Here is a 24,539-nt window from a genome sequence, read left to right as displayed (position 1 = left end):
TTTTAAGGTGGCGATTCTCTTTATTTTGCAGGGGGAGAGTAACTGGCCATATCCACTCCCAGCACAACAGTACCCTCCCTGGCATCTCCAAGAAGGGCTGAGAGAGACTTCTGCCTCTGCAACCTTGGAGAAGCTGCTGCCAGTCTGTGAGGACAATACTGAGCTAGATGGACCAATGGTCAGACTCAGTATATGGCAGCTTCCTATGTTCCTATCTTTGGGTTGGAGGGCAATAGAGCTCCTTCCCCATTAGCAGCTGATGAGCCAAACCTTTGTTTGGGTCCACAAGCTCAGGAAACAGACCCTCAATGTAACTGCAGCATCCACTGTTGAAATTTCCCCTCATTCCCCCACATTTCCCCTCCGTGGAAAGTCCTCCAAAGGCCCCTCTGTCTTCCCAGCATGCTTTGTGCTGCCAGCAGCATAGAAAAGCCTCATGATGTCAGTGGCTGCCCTCTGATTGGCCATGAAGGAGCAGGAAGGAGATGCAGACCTGCGGAAGCGGCTCCAGCTCCAGGACCATAGAGTGTGCTTTGCAGAGTAGCACATCAATGGATGGCAGCAGTTGTAGCCACAGCTGTCTATGGTTTCAGAATCAGGGGGCGGCCATGCTTCGTGCGATGGCTGGCTAGACAAGCTGTGTGAGTGCACATGAGGAGAGGATCAAGGTAGGAGAACCCTCCTTTCCTCCACCCTCATTTAAAAGCAGAGCAGAAAAGCAGGGATATGAACATAGGAAGCTGCCATATACCGAGTCAGACCATTGGTCTATCAAGCTCAGTATTGTCTTCCCAGACTGGCAGCAGCTTCTCCAAGGTTGCAGGCAGGAATCTCTCTCTCAGCCCTGACTTGGAGATGCTGTCAGGGAGGGAACTTGAAACCTTCTGCTCTTCCCAGAGTGGCTCCACCCCCTGAGGGGAATATCTTACAGTGCTCAATTTTCTATTCTCCCATCCAAATGCAAACTAGGGCAGACCCTGCTTAGCTAAGGGGACAAGTCAAGCTTGCTACCAGAAGACCAGCTCTCCTCTCTGTTAAACCACAGGATACCTTGCTTTGAAAAGGCTGGGCTGGAGGAGGGATCTCTGTGAGTTCTCACGATCATGCAAACCACAGTAGCCCAGCTTCTACCTTGATTTTAATGGTCATGTGAACCAGCCTAGAATCTCAGTGGCAACCTCTGCCTAAATACAAGAAAAATGCCCCTTCTGTAGATGCCACTATCAAGTCAGTCCTACCAAAACTGATGTATAGCATGTACTTTTTGCTAAACAGATAACACAGAATGTTTTCCTCAGTCAGGAAACTCCTGTTCATTCATTCATTCATGCATCTATATCCTTCCCCTCCAGTACAATACTGCTCAGGACTGTTTACAACCAAGGTTTCCCCGCCCAAGTTTTTTGACATTAGAAATCAGGTGACCATCTTAGATTCAGAGGCCTGTTCCTTGCGAGTAAATGCAGGTACTACCTTTTAAGGGAGTCGTCTTCAATTCAGAGTCATCTCCAATTCGGGTATGGTGTTGAGCCAGTGTCCCTGTTTGTGTTTCTAATATATATTTTTGCTGCTCGAATGAGTTGGAAATGTGACTCCTCTACTCCAAAAACATTCTCACTGAAAGGAGACAGAGGGGAGACTTTCCCAAACAAAGTTATAGGAACACTGTAAGGCTCCAAGATGAAGGAGAAGGAACCATCCCCAAATCCTTCCTATAAACACTGCCCACATTTCAGGGTGAATTCTGAACAATTCCATTCGTCCATGAGCCAGGACCACATGTTTTGGCCTTTGGTACCATCTTAGGATGGATGCTGATCATGATCTTTGTCAATGAATTATCTACCCCTATTCGAGATGGAAAATTGGTGACCATGTGGTCACACTTACCATTTTGTCTGTGTTTCTCCCTGGCTAACTGAACAAAGAGACTCCTTTGAAAGTGACAAGTCTTACATTCTTAAAGTGACAATTCTTACATTTAGGAGGGGGAGAGCAACTGGCCCTATCCAGACCCAGCACAGCATCCCTCCAGTGGCTGTTGGTTTCTGCCTTGTGTTTCTTTTTAGATTGTGAGCCCTTTGGGGACAGGGGACCATCTTATTTATTTATGGATTCATTTTTCTGAATCAAAGTTCTTCAACTTTGGTTGAAGCGGTATATAAATATTTGTCGTCATAGTCGTTGCAGTAGTAGTAGTAGTAGCAGCAGCAGCAATCACCCCTTCTTTATCCCTAAACCATTAGTAAAATTTTTGCAAGAGGGAAGGGTTATGGTCAGGGTTAGGGAAACAATGAACAAATGGTTGTACTCTTTCCATGGAACAGTCTTTGGAGGACATTCCTGCCAAATTTCTTTCCATTCCTCTGGCAACGTCGATGCAACTTTGTCATCATTTTTGTGTTTTTAAAACCTTTACAGACTTTTAAAACACCACTGCAGATTTGGCCACTGCAGGCCCGATGGTCTAGATTAGAAACTAAAAGCATGAAAACACTCTGAAAGCTGAAGGTATTGCTGCTCTATCAGCTCTTTTCCATCTCTAGGGGTATAGTCTGTTTCAAAAATCACCATAAGCATCTGTCCCCCCAGATGGCCCTGATGACCACTAGCGGTCCCTCTAACAGGGATTCCCAGAGGTTGTTGACTACAACTCCCAGAATCCCCAGCTGCAATGGCTTTTGCTTGGGGGGTTATGGGTATTGTAGTCAACAACCTCTGGGAATCCCTGTTAGAGGGAACACTGCTGACCACCCCAGCTGGCTGATAAAAGCAGCTAAAGTGAGAAGCAGAAATTGGTCCTTTGGGCTGCTTTTTCTTTTGACCTCTGTGTTTTGCTTTCTATACAATCAGAGGGGAGAATAAAAACATCCGCGGAATTTCTGCATTCAAAGCTGTGCAGTATTGATCATGTTGGGTAAATCAATGCCCTTCACCTTTGGATTCTGGTCACGGATGCCGATTCATTCGACAGCCATTAGAAAACTAGAGGGAGCATTTACCATCTGGCTGCATCCAGGGAAGGCTGACAGTGTGAAGTCTCAAATGTTTATTTTAGTGGATAGACTCGAGTGACATCCTATTATGCTTAAAATGCATGAGATTTGTCAGCGCTGGAGAACCTTCCTGGGTGAAAAAAAAAATGCTTGATGTTTCTGCTGCAGCTCCTGAAAACCAACTTGTTCAACAAGAAGAAAAGCAGGAAGGCTCTGTTACGTGGAAAACCTATCACACTTACATTAACATGTCTGGAGGTACATCCTACAAGAAGCCGTTTTTCCAAGCCCAGTTTTATTTTGTCATTGTATCTCTCTGCTAAAAGGCTTCCTTTTAATTATATGTAAAAGGAGAGCTGCTGTGATTCAAAGATGCCTGGAAATCCACTCTGAACCCTAGATGTGTTGGGACTGGTGCTTCTGGCTTCGAATTGAGGGGAATGTGTCCAGCACAGGCTCTGGGAGGCACTGGGCATATCTATAGCACAAACACCAATATAGGTTTTATGAGTATAGAGATAGACAGACCACAAAATTTATTCATTATTATTATTTATTTGTATTTATATACAAATAAATAATAAAATTATGGTTGCGACACTGAATAGATGAATTAGTTAGATTAATCAATCTAAAACCATTTGGCTCAACTCTAAAAGTGTTCTTGATTAATTGGGCAGTTAAAAAAGATAATTGTTTTTCATGCAGATAGTTATAAGAACTGCAGATGACAAGGCCGTAGTGGAAGAGGCATTCTGCCATCCCACTCACCCGTGAGGGAAAGCCTCTTGCAATATGGCCTCGCTGTTACATGAGTATTGTTAGAAACAAAGGATGCATGTTAGGCAACAGAAAAGCAAAATAAGTCTGCTTCTTGCTCCAGAAAAATTGATTTCTTGTATGCAAAATTAATTGCTCAATTCACTTAAACTCATAGGATTTCTAAACTAAGATTTAAGATTTAAACCAAGATTTCTAAACTAAGATTTAAGGGACAAGCTTAGGTAAATCAGCTTAAACTGATATGCCCAAAATCTCTGCTGTAGGCATCTAGGAGATAAAGGAAGAATAATCTAAATCAGCGGTTCCTAACCTCTGGTCCTCTAGATATTGCTCAACTAAACTGTCATCATCAGATTTAGCTCCCATTCAAATATATTGGAATCGCCCATTGTTGAAAATTCTCAGTTGCCATTTATTGTGGCTGAGGTTGATGGGAGTTGTAGTTCAGAAGGCTCAGAGCTTGGGAGCCCCACGTCTAAACTAATGGGTGATCTCGGGAGGATGTTGGTGGCATAGCTTTATTTATTCATTTATTGGATTAGATAGGCTTTGGGCCTGATCCAGCAGGACTGTTCTTATGTAGATATGAAAAGATGTGGGTGGGAATCTAATCCTCCCTGCCACGCACTATAACTCTGATCCAAATCAGAGTCATTGTTAGCTGGGGAGTGTGTGTACAGCATCCCCCCCATCTTTTAAAACATATGCAATAAAATTCTAGGCATGTTTACTCAGAAGTAAGTCCTGGTGGGTACAATGGGACTTCCTTCCAAAGAAGTGGTTGAATTGCTGCCCACAGCAGACACTCATGATCATATTGGCTGATGTGCTGTGCAATGTAACGTGCACGCAGTTGCATAAGACTATCACGTTTGCGCTGATTTGTGTGACTATAAGACCATTGGAAATCACGGCCGCACAGTTGCGCAACTGCGCATCCATTCCATTACAATGCATGCGCAGTATGTCAGCCCGTGAGTTTGGGCTCTCCTACTTAGTTCCACAAAGATTTTTTATTTTTTATTTATTTTATTTTATTTTTTATTTTATTTTACATTTGTATGTAAAATTCCTCTTCCTCCAAGGAGCCCAGAGCGGTGTACTACATACTTGAGTTTCTCTTTCACAACAACCCTGTGAAGTAGGTTAGGCTGAGAGAGAAGTGACTGTCTCATGGCTGAATGGGGATTGGAACTCGGGTCTTCCAGGTCCTAGTCCAGCACTCTAACCACTACACCACGCTGGCTCAGTCGTGATTGAACCGACTGATATGCCAACATGCATTTATTTGATTTTTCTCAGGTTTTATGTTATGGTCCTTACTCGTGCTTCTCTTTGCTCTAATGATTGGCTGTTCCGCCTTTAGCAACTGGTGGCTAAGTTACTGGCTGAATAAGGGCGCCGGGGTAAGTGTATCCTTATCTATCTATCTATCTATCTATCTATCTATCTATCTATCTATCTATCTATCTATCTATCACTAGGAGGTGAGGCCAGTCATTGACCAGGCAAAGTAACTTTGCATGGATTACACTGATAGGAAAATTAAAGGCCTTTAATATACACAATAGGTTGTTTATTTATTTATTTGCTTGTAAAAAGGAAGTAAAAGGAGAGTTTTAAACTTTAAACATCATTCATTCCATTGACTAATTACCATACACAGTAAATTTGAATCATAGTGCATCTGCATCTGAGAAGGATCTTCCGATTCTCCTGAGCATGATGTTGCTTTGGAATTATTGATCAGATTATTCAGAGTTAATATACAGGAATTTTTTTAAGCCTTTCACCAGGCATATTCTGGTACAAAAAGTAGTGCATTCAACTAATTTAAGTGGTGGGATTGCACAACATTTGGTATCTATAGGTAGATGGGAAGTATGACTTTATTTTGCACTAACAAATCCACAATTGCCTCAAAAGATATAATAGATTAAGTCTGAAGATTTCTACTCCGCCTTTGAGTCAAATGAAACCCCTGCTGACTTGGCAAAGAGGCACCTTTTAATGTGGTGATTCTCTTTATTTAGCAGGGGGAGAGTAACTGGCCCTATTATTTAGCAGGGGGAGCGTAACTAGTACCTCCAGTGACTGTTGCTGGTGTCTATCTTATGTTTCTTTTTAGATTGTGAGCCCTTTGGGGATGGGGATCCATTTTATTTATTTATTATTTCTCTGTGTAAACCGCCCTGAGCCATTTTTGGAAGCGCGGTATAGAAATCGAATGAATGAATGAATGAATGAATGATCCTCAAGGTACCTCTATCACCTGTCACCTGGGCAAAGAGGCACCTTTCAAAAGTGGTGATGGGGGGCAGAATTAAAGTATTTAGCAGGGGGAAAGCCGCTGTCCCTGTTCAACTCAAGATAGCATCCCTTGGGGTGCTAGTAACTGCTTGGGGTGTCTCTTTTCAGATTGTGAGCCCTTTGGGGACATGAGCCATTTGCTTTCCAAGAAGTCCTGACTGGCTAACACCTGTGACATCACCAGAACATCTACTCCCCACCTCATGCCCCAAAGCACTTTTACAATTGTGTTTAAAACAGTTAAAAATAAGGCAAAGGATGACACCCATGTGATGCTTTAGAAATTAAAAACAAGCAGGAAGCTCCTTTGAAGCATAAGGGGGAACTATGGTTGAACCAGCATTCGATTCTGCAGTATGTCTGTCTGTCATGCAAATAGCAAGGCCAGACTTGCACCAGAGGGGAAGAAACCACGGTGATTCCTCTTTGAATATAGTGTCTGCCTTCCCTTTTAGATGTTTGCAGCATCCTTTTGATCTGCCACTTTGATACAATGTTGCCCCCCAAACTCAGTGCCAGCAGGCTGATGTTTCACTGCCTAAGGATTTCCACAATTCTGCAATGAATCCAAAGCCACCAAGTAAAAATTTATATAGTGTAAGGCACAGAGAAAGCAATGTCCTATTGAGCATGGGGATGGGGATGCATATTTGAATAGAAGTCTTATCTGGGATCAAGCGAAGAATACCAAGCGGGTGTATTATTAGTAAGCGGAGTTCTCACTCTGCAATATATTTTAAATGTTTAATGCAAAACTGTCGGTCCTTGTAGTGAGATCATTAATTTGCCCACCGGGCAGAGTTAAATCTGTTTTATTAGGTAGCATAAAGAACTGTCCAACGTTCCTTGATCTCAATTTGTTCTCCCTTAAGAAAGAAAAGAGTAACTCGATCTCAGTTATGGTTGTGTTTAATCCATTCTTTAAAGATCAACTGTGTTCCGGAGATCGTCTGTAATGGGAGCATAAGTGATAACCCAGATCTGCAGTACTACCAGCTGGTCTATGGATTGAGCATCGTCTGCATGTTTACCTTCAGCATGATCAAGGCCTATGTTTTCACAAAGGCGACATTACTAGCTTCATCCAACCTACATGATGCCATGTTTTCCAAGGTATCACAAACCTTCAGCTAGGGAAAGTTCTTCTTATGTATTCCACAAGGAATGTGGTATAAGCTTTATTTCATAGGTCTAAGACATGGGATCAGGAAGCCACAGGAAATGTTCCCTGTAATGGATTCCCAGATGCTGCCTACAACTCCCATAATCCCCAGCCCGAGGCCATTGCTGCTGGGAAGGATGGGAGTTGTGGACAATGGCATCTGGGAATCCCTGCTACAGGGGCCACTGCCCGGAACATAGGAACATAGACATTTGCCATATACTGAGTCAGACCATAGGTCCATCTAGCTCAGTATTGTCTACACAGACTGGCAGCAGCTTCTTCAAGGTTGCAAGCAGGAGTCTCTCTCAGCCCTATCTTGGAGATGCTGCCAGGGAGGGAACTTGGAACCTTCTGCTCTTCCCAGAGCGATGGCGCCATCTTTCAGTGCTCACACATCAAGTCTCCCATTCATATACAACCAGGGGATATCTTACAGTGCTCACACATCAAGTCTCCCATTCATATGCAACCAGAGAGGACCCTGCTTAGCTAATGGGACAAGTCATGCTTGCTACCACAAGACCACCTTGATCAGCCTGTCAATCCAGCAGTGATGAAATCGTGACATTTCTGAGCTGCACGACACTTGCATTTGGATCTCGGTACTTGAGTAAGATTGCAAATGTGTGGTCTGTAGATGGTGAGGACTGGATTTCCCCAGTATTTAGGACAGAGCCACACAACTTTGGCCTTCTAGCTGCGGCTGGACTTCAGCCCCAAGTCACATTGGCCAATAGTCAGGGGTGATGGGTGTAGTCCAACAGCGGTTGGAGAGCCCACTCATGCCATGCAATTGAGTTGTGCTCTTCCGACAGACTTTTTTAAGAAAAGAAGAGCTGGTCTTGTGGTAGCAAGCATGACTTGTCCCATTAGCTAAGCAGGGTCTGCCCTGGTTGCATATGAATGGGAGACAAGAAGTGTGAGCACTATAAGATATTCCCCTCAGGGGATGGAGCCACTCTGGGAAGAGCATCTAGGTTCCAAGTTCTGTTCCTGGCAGCATCTCCAAGCTAGGGCTGAGAGAGACTCCTGCCTGCAACCCTGGAGAAGCCGCTGCCAGTCTGTGTAGACAATACTGAGCTAGATAGACCAATGGTCTGACTCAGTATATGGCAAATTCCTATGTTCCTATGTAACAGCTCAAGGCCAGCAGCTGTGCAGCCCTGACATGTGCAGCCCAACCGCCCAGAGACAAACGTTTGGGCGGTATATCAATGTGCTTAAATAAATAAATAAATAAATAAATAAGGGGTCTATCTGGGATGGTAAACTTTTGAAGAGCTTAGGGTGCCTTATACTGAGTCAGACTCTGCATATGAAGCAGCTTTATTTTATTTTATTTTTATTTATTGTTCGATTTATACCTCGCCTTTCATTAAGAAAATCCCAAGGCGGCTCACAATAAAATTTAAAAACAAGATTATAAAAAAAAAACACATTAAGATATTGAACTAAAAAACAAATATTAAAAACAAATCTGATTTTTTTTAAAAAAAATTAAAACACAAGCATGAATAAGCATTGATTGTTAAATTAAATTTATTATTAAATTAAAACACAGGCATAAATAATTAATAACACAAGCCTATAAAGCTTTATAATAAGAATCAGCTAGTCCATACAGGCCAGTACTGTTTACAGCAGGGTTCCCAACTGGTGGTACTCCAGATGTGTCTGAACAAAAGCTCCCATCATTCACAGACATGATATATTGTAGCTGGAGGGTGATGGGAGCTGTAGTCCAGCCATATCTGGAGTAACACCAGTTGGGAACCCCTGGTTTATGTTTATGGGCAGAAGCTGTCCATAGCATCAAACAGGGGCCTTTCCCAGCAGTATCTGGAGATGCTGCCAGGAACGGAACCTGGGACTTCCTGCATGCAAAGTGGATGCTCTGCCACTGAGCTATGGTCGCACCCTGGAATCAGATCTTGTGTCCTGTACTGGAGGAGCGCCATGCTTTTCTGCCAGGTGATTGCCTTACAGAAGCAAAGATGGAAGATATAGATCAGTGGTGTAGTGACTTGTGTGGTGACTGATAGCTGGGCAGGGCAGGTGTGGTTAACAGCATGGGCCCTGAATACTGGAAGGACCACCTGCTTCCAAGGGTTTCTGCTCCATGTCCTGATGTTGAGAGAGGCTAGATTGTCGTGCATGGGACACACGGGACAGGGCCTTCTTTGTTGTTGCCCCCAGACTCTGGAAAGCTCTCCCAGTGAACATTTGCTCTGTGACAGGAGAGCTGGTCTTGTGGTAGCAAGCATGACTTTTTCCCATAGCTAAGGAGGGTCTACCCTGATTGCATATGAATGGGAGACTTGATGTGTGAGCACTGCAAGATATTCCCCTCAGGAGATGGAGCCGCTCTGGGAAGAGCATCTAGGTTCCAAGTTCCCTCCCTGGCTTCTCCAAGATAGGGCTGAGAGAGACTCCTGCCTGCAACCTTGGAGAAGCCGCTGCCAGTCTGTGAAGACAATACTGAGCTAGATAGACCAATGGTCTGACTCAGTATATGGCAGTTTCCTATGTTCCTATGACAGCTGTGGCTGCTTTTAAGAAACAACTTAAGACCTTTCTATCTACTCTGGCTTTTACTTCCTAGAGGCTGCCAGGTTTCTCAGCTTTCTTGCTTCCATTTCTTTTTGTTTCTTGGTGTGTTGTGATTGTAATGTTTAATTGGTTTTAAGGTTTTAAATGTAACTTGTATGGAATTTTATTGTATTTTAACTTTTATAAACTGCCTTGAGATGCATTATGAAGGTGGTATAAAAACTGAGCAATCAGTCAATCAATCAATCAATCGACCAATCAATCAAATAAATGTCCCCAGCATTTTATCGAGGGTGGACAAAAAGCAGCCCTATCCAGCTCTCACCTCCCGCACGATCATTCTTTCCTCCTCCACCCTTGATCTTTGCAAACACATGACTGCCAATCTGGAGCACGACTCTGATTGGTTGCTCCTTCGACCCTGTTTTGGGTTGTGTGAACAAGCCTATAGATCACAGTATGACAACAACTGCAAGTATCAAAGAAATAAGCCAGAATGAAAAATCCTGGCTGACACAATGGGTGAAATTAAAGGAATCCTGTTGAAATTGAAAGGACAGGTTAGGCCAAGGGTTCCCAAACTGTGGCACTCCAGATGTTGCTGAACTACAACTCTCATAACCCCCTGCTACAGTTTTTTGGGAGTTGGGAACATGGAAGTTGTAGTTTGGCAACATCTGGAGTACCACAGGTTGGGAACCCCTAAGATAGGCAATGCCTAACTTGTCCTTTTTTCTTTTTTCTTTTTAAAAATAGATTTTTCTAAAAAAAAATTAGATTAAGGAATGAATAAAGGAAAGATACATCAAAAAATGTCCAAAATACAAGAAATATCGAACATTACACATTGTTATCAACATTGGAAAAAGGAGAAAAGCAGCAACCTCTTCCCTCACTTATCACCACACGCAATTTGGTAACTGAATAAAGAAGCAACCTTACGTTTCATAAGTACAGATAAAAATGAGAAAGAACCAATTCCATAAAAAATTGCCCGGTTAACAAGAGAACAGTAAAAGTAAATCCTGTATATTTATATTAAAAAGAGCTTTCAAAAATAATAAACTGTAAGTGTACATAAATTCAAACAATATTCTGATAAGAAATATAAAGAATATCAAACACTGAATAGCTATCTTGTCCTTTTAATTTCAATGGGACTACCTTGAGTAATTTTCATCATGCCAACCTCTACGAGTAAGAGTTCATTTAAAATTTCATATCTCCACACTCTCCACATTGAAATGATTGATTTCTAATGTTGTGATTCCCATGTTCAGTACTGTTTCCTTTAAAATAATAATAATAATAATCTAGTTCTTTTAAGGAGTCACAGCTAGAGCAAGAAACAAATCCACACAATGGATGTGTGTTCGTCTTTAAACGGCTGCTTTACAAAGACAACCTCCCTCCAGCCCCTGAACAGAAGTGACAGGCCGTTTGCTGTGTTTATATTGCCACTGTCATTACGCTGGCGGTTCTCTGCCATCCCAGAACTGAGCTCTGGGGAAGATGTGGCTGCCACCCCATCTGGCTGTCGCCGTCCACATTTTTCTCCCCCCTGCTTCATCCGCAGATCTTACAGAGTCCAATGAGCTTCTTTGATACGACTCCCACTGGCAGAGTCGTGAACCGGTTCTCTAAGGATATGGATGAATTGGACGTGAGGCTTCCTTTCCATGCGGAGAATTTCCTGCAACAGTTCTTCATGGTGATCTCGATTGCCGTCATCATCGCCATTGTCTTCCCCTACCTCCTTATTGTACTGGCTGTCGAGACTGTTATATTCATTCTACTCTTCCAGTAAGTTGGGCATCCCATGGCTACGAAAACCATGTTGTGTTTTACATAGTAACAAAGGAAGCTGTCTTATACTGAGTCAGACCTTTGGTCCATCTAGCTCAGTATTGTCTACCCAGACTGGCAGCGGCTTCTCCAAGGTTGCAGGCAGGAGTCTCTCTCAGCTCTATCTTGGCGATGCTGCCAGGGAGGGAACATGGGACCCTCTGCTCTTCCCAGAGCAGCCTCATCCCTTAAGGGGGATGTCTTACAGTGCTCACATGTGGTCTCCCATTCAAATACAAACCCGGGCACATGCTGCTGTCCTATCCTCCTCTCTCTCTCCTATCTTCTATCCTAGTTGTGTGGTTTTTTTAACCATTTAAAAATTCCATGGAGCAGGGGTCCTCAACCTGTGGCCATTGTGGCTGGGGATGTTGGGAGTTGTAGTCCACCAAACCACATTCCAACAAGCCATTGGAGGAGCTACCACCCAAGAAATGGACAGAGTTCTCTCCCATGGTAGAGTCTCCAAGCCTTGAGTCACACCATCGGCCCACCTAGCACAGTATCATCTGCCAGGCCTGCTCAACTTAGCTCCCCCAGCTGTTTTTGGACCACAACTCCCATAATCCTCAGCCACAATGGCCAATAGCTAGGGATTATGGGAGTTGTAGGCCACCATATGCAGGAGGGCTGAAGTTGAGCAGCCCTGATCTACATGGACTGGCAGTGGTTCTTCTCTGGGGTTCCTGGCAGTGGTCTTTCCCAGCCCTCACTAAAGATGCCTGGGAATGAGCCTGCAACATTCTGCCTGCAAAGCAGATGCTCTACCACTGAGCGACAGCCCCATCCATTCTCGAGGGCTGAGAGCAAGTGAAGGCTATTGGACAGCACTCTTTAATATGAGAATTGGGTCATAGCAAGAACGTCCCTGCTTTCATCTGTGAAACACTGGAAGGCATTAAGGCAGAGATTCCCAACCTCTGGAACTCCAGCTGTTGCTGAATTTCTTCAACCCCCTTCTTCCTCAGCCACAATATACTGTTGCTGGGGAAGATGGGAGTTGTAGTTCAGCCACCGCGGAGTTGCAGATCAATCCCCTGAAGGGCTCCCCATATTGTGGAGCTGGTAGTGATAGCTTGTCTTTATCTCTCTCTCTCTCTCTAGCTCTCTCTCTATCTATTTATTTCATTTCTATACTGCCCTTCCAAAAATGGCTCAGGGCGGTTTACACAGAGAAATAATATATAAATAAGATGGCTCCTTGTCCCCGAAGGGCTCACAATCTAAAAAGAAATATAAGACAGACACCAGCAACAGTCACTGGAGGGGTGCTGTGCTGGGGGTGGAGAGGGCCAGTTACTCTCCCCTTGCAAATAAAGAGAATCACCACGTTAAAAGGTGCCTCTTTGCAAAGTTAGGAGGGGTAGATCTATCTATTTCTCTGTCTGTCTATCTATCTACTTTGTTGTTTGTTTGTTTTTACATTTATATCCTGCTCTTCCTCCAAGGAGCCTAGAGCCGTCTAGATGGTTATGTTTATCCTCACAATAACCCTGCGAGGTAAGTTAGGCTGAAAGAGACATGCCTGGCCCAGAGTCACCCAGTGAGATTGGGTGACTCTGCTCACCCACCTTTGGGTGGGCCCCTCTGTGAAACAGGATGCTGGACTAGAGAGGCCTTGGGCCTGATCCAGCAGGGCTGTTCTGATCTTCTTATGAGCTTCATGGCTGAAAGGGGATTTGGACTCGGGTCTTTCCGGTTGTAGTCCAACACTCCAACCACTACGCCGTGCTGGCGTATTCAAAGAAATGGCATCTGTAGAGACGCATTCCCATCTAAGAGACTCTAGTCACCCTTTTCTTAGAAAACAGTAGTTTGTGCTCATGCTGACGTTGCATAGGTCTGCATGAAAGTATACACGCACAGGTTTTGCACTGTCTTAATATCAAAGATGTCCGCGTCTTCGGCTGGTAGCAGTACAACTCATCCAGGTTTTTCAAACCCAGAATCATTCTGGTGGTGAAGTAAAGGTTTCAAGGGTGTCACGGTTGTTTCCAAAGGTGGGATCTCACTCTCCACAATGTTCTTGTGTTTCACTGTAGAATTTTTCAGACCACCATCCGCGAGTTAAAACGAGTCGAAAACATCAGCCGGTCTCCATGCCTTTCCCTGATAACGTCTTCTGTCCAAGGCCTGAGTGTAATCCATGCCTACAGTAAGAAGGATGACTATATCACTCGGTAGGTCGCCTGTCCAACAATCAGAGTGTTGTCTTGTCGTCGACCGCTTGGCCAAGACGGGTAAAGCAGTGCTGTTGTTCTTCAGGTTTTCCACCTGCCGGGATGTTGATGGCATGATTCTGTTATTGTGTCTCGTAAGCGGTGGAGATCCTGTGGCTTTTCATTTGCAGAAAATGATAAGCTGTAGGAGGTCTCCCCATGTGCTCAGTGGATTCTTGGAGTTGTCTCAAAAGAGATCATTATTTGTGCCGTGGTATAGGAGTCTCTCTGGAGCTTTTTATATTCTTTTCCAATGCACTATGCTGCGGTTTGGAGCTGTTTTTTAAGTGCAAGAATTCAGCGTGTCTGCGAGTGTCCTTTTGATACCTCCGCGCGCAGCTCAGGCTGAGCGTTTTGATCATATCACACCAGTGCTTTTTCAGCTGCACTGGCTACCAGTCTGTTTCCAGGCCCAGTTCAAAGTGCTGGTTTTAACTTTTAGAGCCCTAAATGGCTTGGGATCAGGTTACCTGAGAGAGTACCTTGCTCCATGAGAGGCTCTGCTCCAAGACCCCCCACCAAAAAGGGGGAGGCTGGTGGCTACAAGGGAGAGGGCCTTTTCGGTGGTGGCACCCCATTTATGGAATAGCCTCCCCAATGAGGCTCACCTGGCACCGTCACTATGATATGTTATGTTATGTTATGTTAGTATTACATTTATTATAAATTAGCAAGTAACCCCTGCTAACTTGGCAAAGAGGCACCTTTTAATGTGGTGATGCTCTTTATTTAGCAGGGGGAGAGTAACTGGCCCTACCCACCCCCAGCATAGCAGCCCTGCAGTAACTGTTGCTGGCGTCTATCTTGTGTTTCATTTTAGATTGTGAGCCCTTTGGGGACAGGAATCCATCTTATTTATTTATTATTTCTCTGTGTAAACCGCCCTGAGCCATTTTTGGAAGGGTGGTATAAAAATTGAATTAGGGGGGGGATAATGATTGAGGCTCTGCACACCATCTTTGTGTAGAGCCTAACTGGGCTCTGCAGGGAGAGTGGGCAGGAGCTCACCCTGGGTGGCCAGATTGGCCACCCACACAACTACTGGCTCCATCACGGAGCTGATAAGGGTGGCGGGGGCACCTGGCCTCCGGAAGTCCCAGCATGCCCCACGTGAGTGCGCGGGGCATTCTGGAGAGACCCGAGAGGCCGAGAGGCTTGTTGCAGCCTTCTGGGCAAGAGTCTCCTCATGAGTCACCATGGCGTGGAGCCGCGCTGGGGTGACTCATAACCACCTTTATCCTGCTTCCAAGCGGCCATGTGAATAGCCTCCCTGTGTGATAATGAGAGAGGAACTGGGTAGGATGATGCCATCCTACCCAGTTCTTGTGCCCAACGTTTTCATAAGGTGGGGAGAAAAGCTGCCTACCCAGCTCCTCTCTCACACATGATCACTCTCCCCTCTTCCCACCTAGTAGTTTGCTCCCACACAATTGAAAATTGGGAACGTGCACTTGTCCTATCGAGTTAGCGGTCGTGTGAACAGTCCTTCTGTGTGAGAGCCCTGTGTTGGCAGAATTACTGAACGAGATTTCTTTTTCTTTTTTTCTTTTTAAACCACAATTATGGGTTCAGACTCATGCAAGGCCATGGTTAGGACCAGAATATTGTCTTCTAATGGGTTCAGACCATGGTTTGGCTGTTCAGACTAAACCATGGTTTGTTCACCAGTGCAGGTTCAGACATACACGTTAACTGCAGTTAGATAAAAGAAGCCATGGTTCTGTATGATGACTCAACCCACCCCATACCTGCCCACGCCACACATTCCTCCTCGCCACCTTTCCTCCTCAGCCATATGCTTGGAAAATCCTGATTTGATTAAACCACAGTTCCCATGGCTTGCCTGCTACTGGGCGTTATGACTTCAGGATGGTTGGCAAACTGCCATTTGAAACTGTAACTGCATCCCAGTTTCCGGGGGGAGGAGTGTGGAAGAGGCATTGCATGGGCTCAGCAGGTTTGGGGTTGCATTGACAAGCCTACACACCATGGTTGGCGGGCTCATCTGAACTTGGCCTAGGGGCACAGAAGCAGAGAAACGACTTGGGATGCCTATGCAAAAGCCCCCCTCTGTTGTTGTTTCAGGTTTAAAGTGTTGAATGATATAAATGCCAGCCATTTCATGCTGTTTAACTGCGCACTGCGGTGGTTTGCGGTGAGGACAGATATCCTCATGAACAGCATGACTTTCATCGTCGCCCTCTTCGTCATCCTCAGCCCTTCTTCCATCAGCGCGGCAGAAAAGGGCTTGGCTTTAGCTTACACAATCCAGGTAAAGTTGCTGGGGTCCACATCCTGGGTTAACTCAGGTTTAAATTCCATGCAGTCCAGGTACTTGTGTTGTTGGCTCAACACAAACCTGAACATAGGAAGCTGCCATATACTGAGTCAGACCATAGATCCATCTAGCTCAGGATTGTCTACCCATATTGGCAGCAGCTTCTCCAAGGTTGCAGGCAGGACTCTCTCTCAGCCCTATCTTGGAGAAGCCAGGGAGGGAACCTGAAACCTTCTCCTCTTCCCAGAGCGTCTCCATCCCCAGAGGGGAACATCTTCCAGTGCTCACACTTCTAGTCTCCCATTCACATGCAACCAGGACAGACCCTGCTTAGCTAAGGGGACAAGTCGTGCTTGCTACCACCAGACCAGCTCTCCTCTCCTGCTGTTGGGCTGACCTTGTGCCATTTAATTTGATCCTTGGACCTCAGAAATGGAGGGTGGGGAAATGGAGGGGGGAGGACATAGGAGCGCAGGAAGCTGCCTTATACTGAGCCAAACCATCAAGCTCAGCATTGTCTACGCCAGGGCTTACCAATAGTGATGTGCAGCCCCCAAATGGCCACCATGCACGCAAGCAGGGTCAAAACAGACCCCAAATGGGTCAAACTGACACGGGAAACTCACCGGGGCTGCTGGGGGAGGGGGAGCTGCCGAAGAACTTCCCCACAGCCACAGCAACAAGGCTGCCGAAGCCCTTGGTGGCAGTAAGTCAATCTTTTAAAAAATGAATTTTAATAGTGCTTGCTGCCCTTGAAACGGGCCTGAACCAGTTCTAATTCGAGCTGAGCCAGGCCCCCGCTCAATCGAGGGGGCAAAACCAAACATGCCCGGTCCGGTTCGAACCTAGTTCAGATTCTAACCGAACCGGGCAAAGCCGTTTTGTGCACACCCCTACTACACAACTGCAGATCTCCAGCTCCTGTTAGACTACAACTCCCATCATTCTTGATGAATGGCCACTGTGGCTAGGGATGATGGGAGTCATAGTCCAACAACAGCGCAGGAGGGTCAAAGCTGTGCAGCCCTGGTCTACACAAACTGGCAGTGGCTCTCCAGGGTTTCAGGCAGTGGTCTTTCCCAGTCCTTGCCGGAGATGCCAGGGATTGAATCTGGGGCCTTCTGCACATGAAGCAGACGCTCTCTGACTGAGCTATGGCTCATAGTGGGCTCATTCTAAGGCCTGTAGTAGGTGACCTTCATTTTCTACTGAAGCCTACTTTAGGGTGAAAGGACACTACAGGATACATTGGCTTTGACTTTCATCATACATGAAAGCCAATATGCTGCATTCTTAAAAGTAATAGGAACATAGGAAGCTGCCGTATACTGAGTCAGACCACTGGTCCATCTAGCTCAGTATATTGTCTACACAGACTGGCAGCGGCTTCTCCAAGGTTGCAGGTGAAGGTCTTTTTCAGTCCTATCTTGGAGATACTGCCAGGGAGGGAACTTGGAACCTTCTGCTCTTCCCAGAGCGGCTCCATCCCTAGGGGAATCTCTTCCAGTGCTCACACATCAAGTCTCCCATTCACCTGCAACCAGGGCGGACCCTGCTTAGCTAAGGGGACAAGTCATGCTTGCTACCACAAGACCAGCTTTCCTCTCCGTCATCTCACGCGTCTTTCCCTGAAACACTCACTCAATAAAACACCCCCCTCCGCTCCTCCTTAACCTTTCCACTTCCGGACTAATGGTGGAAATATTTCCAATTGTGATTGATCTCTCAGAGGCAACAAATGGTTATCTCTGTTTTCTGCCTTCACCTTTCATCACCTTGAGCCCTGGAGCTCTGTTCCTGACATTTAAGCCTGCACAGTGAAGAGCAGAAACCATCTGCTCTTATTGCAGGATTAATGAAGTGTCACTAAAGTATGTATTTTACACGCATTAATACAGAGAGGGGAAGCCGATTTTGCTTAAAGCACCATGTTTTCCCCCAAGTGTGAGGTAGTTAATTCCCCCCCCCCATGGTAAATTATAAGCCCCTTTATTTAATATAGTTTCCAAAGGACAAATATTTCCTAGGAGTCAGCAGACATGCCAGCAAAACATGGGCCCCTCAAGTCAAATTGCAAAAGAAATTTTTTCTAGGCTTGCTGTTTGTTAGTCTCCACAGACAGAGTGGTAATCACTCGAAAATTGCCTCGGGGGTTTATCATTCAGCAGCCTGTGGTTGCTGGGGCTGTGAGCCCCTTTCTTCTCCTTAAACCCCATTTCGCCTTTGAATATTCCCTTCGCTTTGCTCAGCAGAGCTCCTAGACATGAAAGCGAATAAAAGGTAGCTTCTTAATACCCATAAGGCCAACCGCAACAGGTCATGTGATTGCAACGGGGATGAATTCCCCCAGAATTACAGGGCTCTCCTTTTTTTAGGCAGGATTATCATCTGAAGGCCATTTTATCCTTCAATTTTCATATGGTACCATGGCCGGGTTTCGATGGGAGGACAAAATATTCAACATTTTATTTTATTATAATATGTTATAATAAATTGCAACAATAAATTACAATACATTTATTTTATAATAAATACGTTCAAATAATTAAAGCCTCATTTTATATTCAGTAAAATATATTTTTAATTGGATTCTAAGTCGTGGGTGTCAATTCTTTCAGGGAGGACTGCTTGATTTATAACCATGCCTTGGGTCCCAAGAGGGGGGTACACAGCACCCCCTCATAACAGCTTCCCCCAAATTCCTTTATTTGGGATTCGAATGAATGGCAGATAGCACTTTTAAATTTCCCTGGCCAATTCGAGCCGCCTTCCTAACCCTTCAAAATCTCCCCGCTTTCTGTTTTTCTATATCATTTGCCTTTCAAAATTTCCCCTCAGATGGCTTGCTTTTTCTCAAATTTAAGCCTCTCCTGCTTCTGCTCGGCTTCAGTTCCCCCCCAATTCCAATAACTTCCCACCCACACCTCTCTGCAGGGAAGCCAGGCTCACACTTTGAAAATCATTCCTATTAAAATGTGAGCTCTCCTTAAGGCAATCAAGACTTTTTTCTTCTTCCTTCCCAAGATGTGGTGCAGAAAACTAGATACACGCCTTAGGACAGAGGCTCTCAAATTTGAGTCTCCGGATGTTGTTGGACTATAATTGATGATGATGATGATGATGATGATGATGATGATGATGATGATGATGCTCATCATCCTCAGCCCCAATGGCCAGAGGATGATGGGAGTTGTAGTCCAATGGCATCTGGGGACCCAACTTTGGGAACCTCTGCCTTAGATGAAGAGGATAAAGGCCGCCTGGGAGAGTGGGTGCAGCTTGAAGTGGGTTGAGGTTTGCATTTGTATACATTATCTGTGACTAAATCCAGTTACACTAAGACAGACCAACCCACGAGTATATGCATAAATATTTAGTGGTATTTTCTTCCAGTTGGCTTATACCAGGGGCAGTGTTCCCTGTAACAGGGACTCCCAGAAGTTGTTTACTGCTAACTGCTAACTGAGCAAAGAGGCACCTTTTACATGTGGTGATTCTCTTCATTGAGCAGGGGGAGAGCAACTGGCCCTATCCATCCCCAGCACAGCATCCCTCCAGTGGCTGTTGCTGGTGTCTATCTTATGGTTTCTTTTTTTAGATTGAGAACCCTCTGGGGACAGGGTTCCATCTTTATTTATATCTATGTAATCCACTTTGGGAACTTTTGTTGAGAAGTGGTATATAAACATCCTTCGTATTCATAATACCACACCCGTAATCCCCTGCTGAAGGCCATTGCAGCTGAGAAATTGTGGGAATTGTAGTCAACAACATCTGGGAATCCCTGTTAGAGGGAACACTGACTTGGGTCCTCAGCAATGTTCCCTGTTACAGGGATTTCCAGATGTTGTTGACTACAACTCCCACAATTCTCAGCTGCAATGGCCTTTGGCTGGGGATTATGGGAGTTGTTTTCAGCAACGTCTAGGTATTCCTGTTAGAGGGGACACTGGTCCCCAGACACTGATGGACTGCAGCTGTCATCAGGGCAGCCTACCTTAAAGACCAGTGTGCATCCATTGGGGAAACTGGGCTAGCATCAGGTTTCCCATATGGGTGCACATAAATATTTAAAAAGTATGCATTTGTATATGGCATTCACACACTGAGGATGTTCTCACAAACAGCCAAGCCTGTGCTGACACCGTCAGGCGCCTAGAGCTCCCATCTCCTGGGGGAATCCCCGAGTGCACTACAATTGGCACAAGTCAGTCCAACGAGTCCTGGCGAGTCGATCATCACGAGTCGATCCGACAAGTCCTGGATCCAACGAGTCCTGGCCTCTGTTTACCAGCACTGCCAGGAGCAGTATGGAGAGATAAACTTTATTACAGTCTTTGGCTAGTACAGAAACATGAAGGAAAGAACATAATATTGCACCCATGCGACAATATAGCAACAATATAGTTTTAGGAATATACAATGACATGGTAAATTATTCCACGACATGGCAGCGCAGAGAGTCATGGTTGTGTGGACACGTGGCTTGTGTACTGCAGGGGTTCGGCGTGGTCATCTGGAGGAAGGTAGGTTGAACCCTTCCTTTCCCCCTGCCTGCCCGACTGCACATGAGTTCAGTCGTGTGAATAGCACCTGTGGGGGGGGGGGAGAAGAGGGGAGATCAGAAGACCAGTGTTTCCTACAGTACATAGGAAACTGTTTCCGCATCTCTTCCTGCTCCAGAGAAAAAAGGGAGAGGAGAGCTGGTCTTGTGGTAGCAAGCATGACTTGTCCCCATAGCTAAGCAGGGTCTGCCCTGGTTGCATCTGAATGGGAGACTTGATGTGTGAGCACTGCAAGATATTCCCCTCAGGGGATGAAGCTGCTCTGGGAAGAACAGAAGGTTTCAAGTTCCCTCCCTGGCAGCATCTCCAAGATAGGGCTGAGAGAGACTCAAACCTGCAACCTTGGGGAAGCCACTGCCAGTCTGTGAAGACAATACTGAGCTAGATAGACCAATGGTCTGACTCAGTATATGGCAGTTTCCTATGCTCCTATGTTACTAGTCAGACTACTGCTCCATATGGCTCAGCATTCTCTACACTGACTGGCAGCAGTTCTCCAAAGTTTCAGGCAAGAGCTTTCCCCATCTTTACTTGGAAATGCTGCCAAGGATAAAACCTGGGACCTCCAGCATGCAAAGCAGATGCTCCGCCACTCAGATGGCCCCATCCCAGTAATATGGAGTTATCCTTCATTGAGCAGTTCCTTGGATCCCAGCTATGAAATCTTACTCATCCCCCGCCCCCGGCCCTTTATGCATAAAGATCTTTCATGAAGTGTCTTCACCTTCCCCCCTCTTTTTATAGTTGAGTGGCCTCCTTCAGGTGTGCGTAAGAACAGGAACAGAGACAGAAGCGAAATTTCTTTCTGTGGAACAGATCATGGAATATATCACGGTAAGAAAAAACCCTGAGCTCAGTGTGTAGCAATGGTATTTGGAGTTCTGGTTGGGTAAAGTCCAGAATGGGTCCAGAATGCAGCGGCTCACCTACTCATGGGTACCAGAAAATATGACAGGGTAACACCTCTCCTGCAGTCATTACACTGGTTGCCTATTCGCTTCTGAGTTCAATTTAAGGTCCTGGTTTTGAGCTTCAAAGCCTTGCGGGGTTTGGCCCCTGTCTACCTACAACTGGGGATGGTTAGGGCCAGTTGCTCTCCCCATGGTCAATAAAGAGAATCATCACTTTTAAAAGGTGCTTCTTTGCTCAGTTAGCAAGGGTAACTGAGTTACCCCTGCTCAGTTAAAGCATCACCCTCTGAGGAAAGCTATTGTAGGGAGAGGTGAGCACAATCTTTTGTCTGACCCTCTTTCTTTCAGATTTGTGTTCCTGAGGCAAAGGAAAGTGCCACCCTTGTCAGCCCCCCCTCACACTGGCCTTCCAAGGGTGAAATCACATTTAAAAAATACAAGATGCAATACCGCGAAAACACCCCGCTGGTTCTCAATAACATCAGCCTGCACATTCACAGCAAGGAAAAAGTTGGGGTCGTTGGCCGGACAGGCTCAGGTACAATTTTCTGTCTATTTTGTTGGTGTTTTGGTTTTCGTTTTACATTTTGGCATGTGAAATGCTTGTCCTTCTGTGGAGTATGGACAGGGGCAGAGTCACCACTGCACAAACAGGTTCAAGGAACCCAGTCCACTGCACTCAGGGGCCGCTCCCCGCTCCCCAGCCATGTCGGACACAGGGGGCATGGGTTTGCTCGTAAATGGGGCCACACGCACCGTTAGTGAGCAAATTCCAGCCAGCAGCACGTTCACAGCATGGCCGGGAGTGGCTCTCCCTGCTTTAATAGGCAGGGAGACGTGTTCATGGCCAGGTCGGGAACAGGCTGGATCCACCTTTTTACCACCCAGAGGCAAAAAGGAATTTTTTTTGGGGGGAAATGCCACTCTGCGGCGGCAACAGTAAGCTGCAGGAAGGTGGATCAAGGGGAAACTTTCCCCCTTTGCCCAGGGCATGTCAGCGTCAGCAGCAGTGAGGGTGGGGTGAGGAAAAAGTCCCCCCCCCATGGTGTTTTTTTTTTAAAAAATCGCCGCTGCATGGCAGCAGCAATAACTGCAGGGAGGTTGAGGGGCGAGGAGAGGAGAGTTCCCCTTAACAAATCCTTTACCTTTTACCTGGGGGGGGATGGGTGGATGGGGTGCGGTGCTGGTGGCGGAGGCTGCAGGGAGCAGGAGTGAGGAGCAGAGAGTTCCCCTTTTACTGGGATGGCAGGTGGAGAACTCCTTCCAGCTGCTCTCCCTGCTCCCAACTGACTGCACGGGCCTCTCATCCGTTTCTGGCCTTCCTCCACGTGGAGGAAGCAGAGAGGTGGGACTCGGGAGGCCCGTGCAGTCAGTTGGGAGGAGGCAGGGCAGTTTTAAGGAGCTTGCCACCTCCCATCCCAGTAAAAGGGGAACTTTCTGCTCCTCACTCCCCCTCCCTGCAGCCTCTGCCACCAGCGCCGCACCCCATCCCACCCTCCTTTCCTGGGTAAAAGGTAAAGGATTTGTTGAGGGGAACTCTCCCCTCCTCACCCTGCTACCCTCCCCGCAGCTACTGTGTGGTGGTTTTTTAAAAAAACACTGTAGGGGGGTACTTTCTTCTCCCCTCCACGCTCTTTGTAGCCGCTGCTGCCATCCCCAGAGAGGGGTGGGAAAATTTGAGGAGTGGCTTGCCGCTTCTCAGATTTTGCTACCGTAGGCAGATGCTTCTTCTGCCTCCCCCATAACCCACCACTGGTTCTGAAGCTGGTGCTGGCGAAGCTTCTGAGCAAATGGGGCGTGTGGCTCCTTTTGCGAGCGAAACTACACCCCCTGTGTCTGACATCAGATGCAGGGGGCATAGATGGGGGGCCCCGCTGGCAGTGGGCTGAACCAGGGCCACTGCTGGCCTCCCTACGCCACTGAGTCTGGGCAGATGAAAGCATTATATATTGCAGTGACTCTGGACTGGGTTACAGAGGCATGTTGCTCCTCCGTGCTCCTAATCCCTGTAGGTCAAGCCATCTACCACCAGTAGTGGAGATCAGGTTTCACCTCCATTGCAACACTGCCTGATCTACAGATCAAGGATGGCCCATTGCAACAACTTCCCAACTAATGGCACTGGTGCATTTGGAAAGTGGCATTTTTTATGACTGTCCCTTTCCCAGGAAACCCTCTGGGCCACTTGAAAATATGTCCCTGAGGGCTGTGCAACCTTAGTGGACATGTTTTTTGGGTGGCACGGAGGCCTTCCTGTGGAAAGGGAGAGTGTCAAAAAAGCTGCTTTCCCACTGCACTGGTGCTGATATTTGGGGGATTCTGTTATGCTGCTTCCTCGCTGCACTTGTGCATCCTTGCTCTGTATGTTAGCCAGTATCCTTAAGTGTAGTGATTATTTTTCCTATAGGAATGAATGGCAGCCATTGTGTTAAAGAGGGAGCTGGACTAGATGGGCCTGGGTCCTGATCCAGCAGGGTTCTTTTATGTTCTTACATCCAGATTGTATCCTTCCACTCTTGCAGGTAAATCGTCACTGGCGGTTGCCCTGTTTCGACTCGTAGAACCAAGTGCTGGCACCATTGTGATTGACAAAATCGATATCCGGACCATTCCTTTGGAATCTCTACGGACGAAGCTTTCGGTCATTCCTCAAGAACCTGTTCTGTTTGTAGGTACAGTGAGGTAGCTGTTGTTGCAGTTATAAAATTAACCTTCCCTGCAAAAGTGAACCCTAACCACTAATACTAGTTCCAAAATTTCCCCCATACATTATCCTGGAAATCCTCCCTGTATTGTCAGTCAATAGCATTAGCCCCATATTTCAGGTAGGGGTTGTAGCTGAGAGACAGTAGCTTACCCAAGACGATCCAGTAAATCCAGAGAGTGACACACAGCCTGAACTTCTGGTTAAAAATGG

The 24,539-nt window shown here is 46.1% G+C and overlaps 1 protein-coding gene across 5 annotated transcripts in view; it reads left to right on the top strand.

Annotated features, from left to right (window-relative positions):
• The window catches only part of ABCC12 (ATP binding cassette subfamily C member 12), a 60,659-nt gene that overhangs the window by 24,550 nt on the left and 11,570 nt on the right, over positions 1 to 24,539 (top strand). For 2 of the 5 annotated variants that reach the window (XM_053270346.1, XM_053270348.1), the window contains 9 exons: positions 3,165 to 3,254; positions 5,082 to 5,185; positions 7,017 to 7,202; positions 11,381 to 11,607; positions 13,692 to 13,829; positions 15,954 to 16,140; positions 21,456 to 21,545; positions 21,971 to 22,160; positions 24,145 to 24,304. In XM_053270346.1, coding sequence (XP_053126321.1) covers positions 3,165 to 3,254; positions 5,082 to 5,185; positions 7,017 to 7,202; positions 11,381 to 11,607; positions 13,692 to 13,829; positions 15,954 to 16,140; positions 21,456 to 21,545; positions 21,971 to 22,160; positions 24,145 to 24,304 — 1,372 coding nt within the window. Of the gene's footprint in view, positions 1 to 610; positions 669 to 3,164; positions 3,255 to 5,081; positions 5,186 to 7,016; positions 7,203 to 11,380; positions 11,608 to 13,691; positions 13,830 to 15,953; positions 16,141 to 21,455; positions 21,546 to 21,970; positions 22,161 to 24,144; positions 24,305 to 24,539 lie in introns of those variants that run through there. The other 3 variants (XM_053270349.1, XR_008311177.1, XM_053270347.1) reach the window with 3 other exon arrangements.

The sequence above is a fragment of the Hemicordylus capensis genome, chromosome 9 (genome assembly GCF_027244095.1).
Source record: "Hemicordylus capensis ecotype Gifberg chromosome 9, rHemCap1.1.pri, whole genome shotgun sequence".
NCBI classification, from domain to species: domain Eukaryota; kingdom Metazoa; phylum Chordata; class Lepidosauria; order Squamata; family Cordylidae; genus Hemicordylus; species Hemicordylus capensis.
This window is presented reverse-complemented; position numbering and strand designations above follow the sequence as displayed.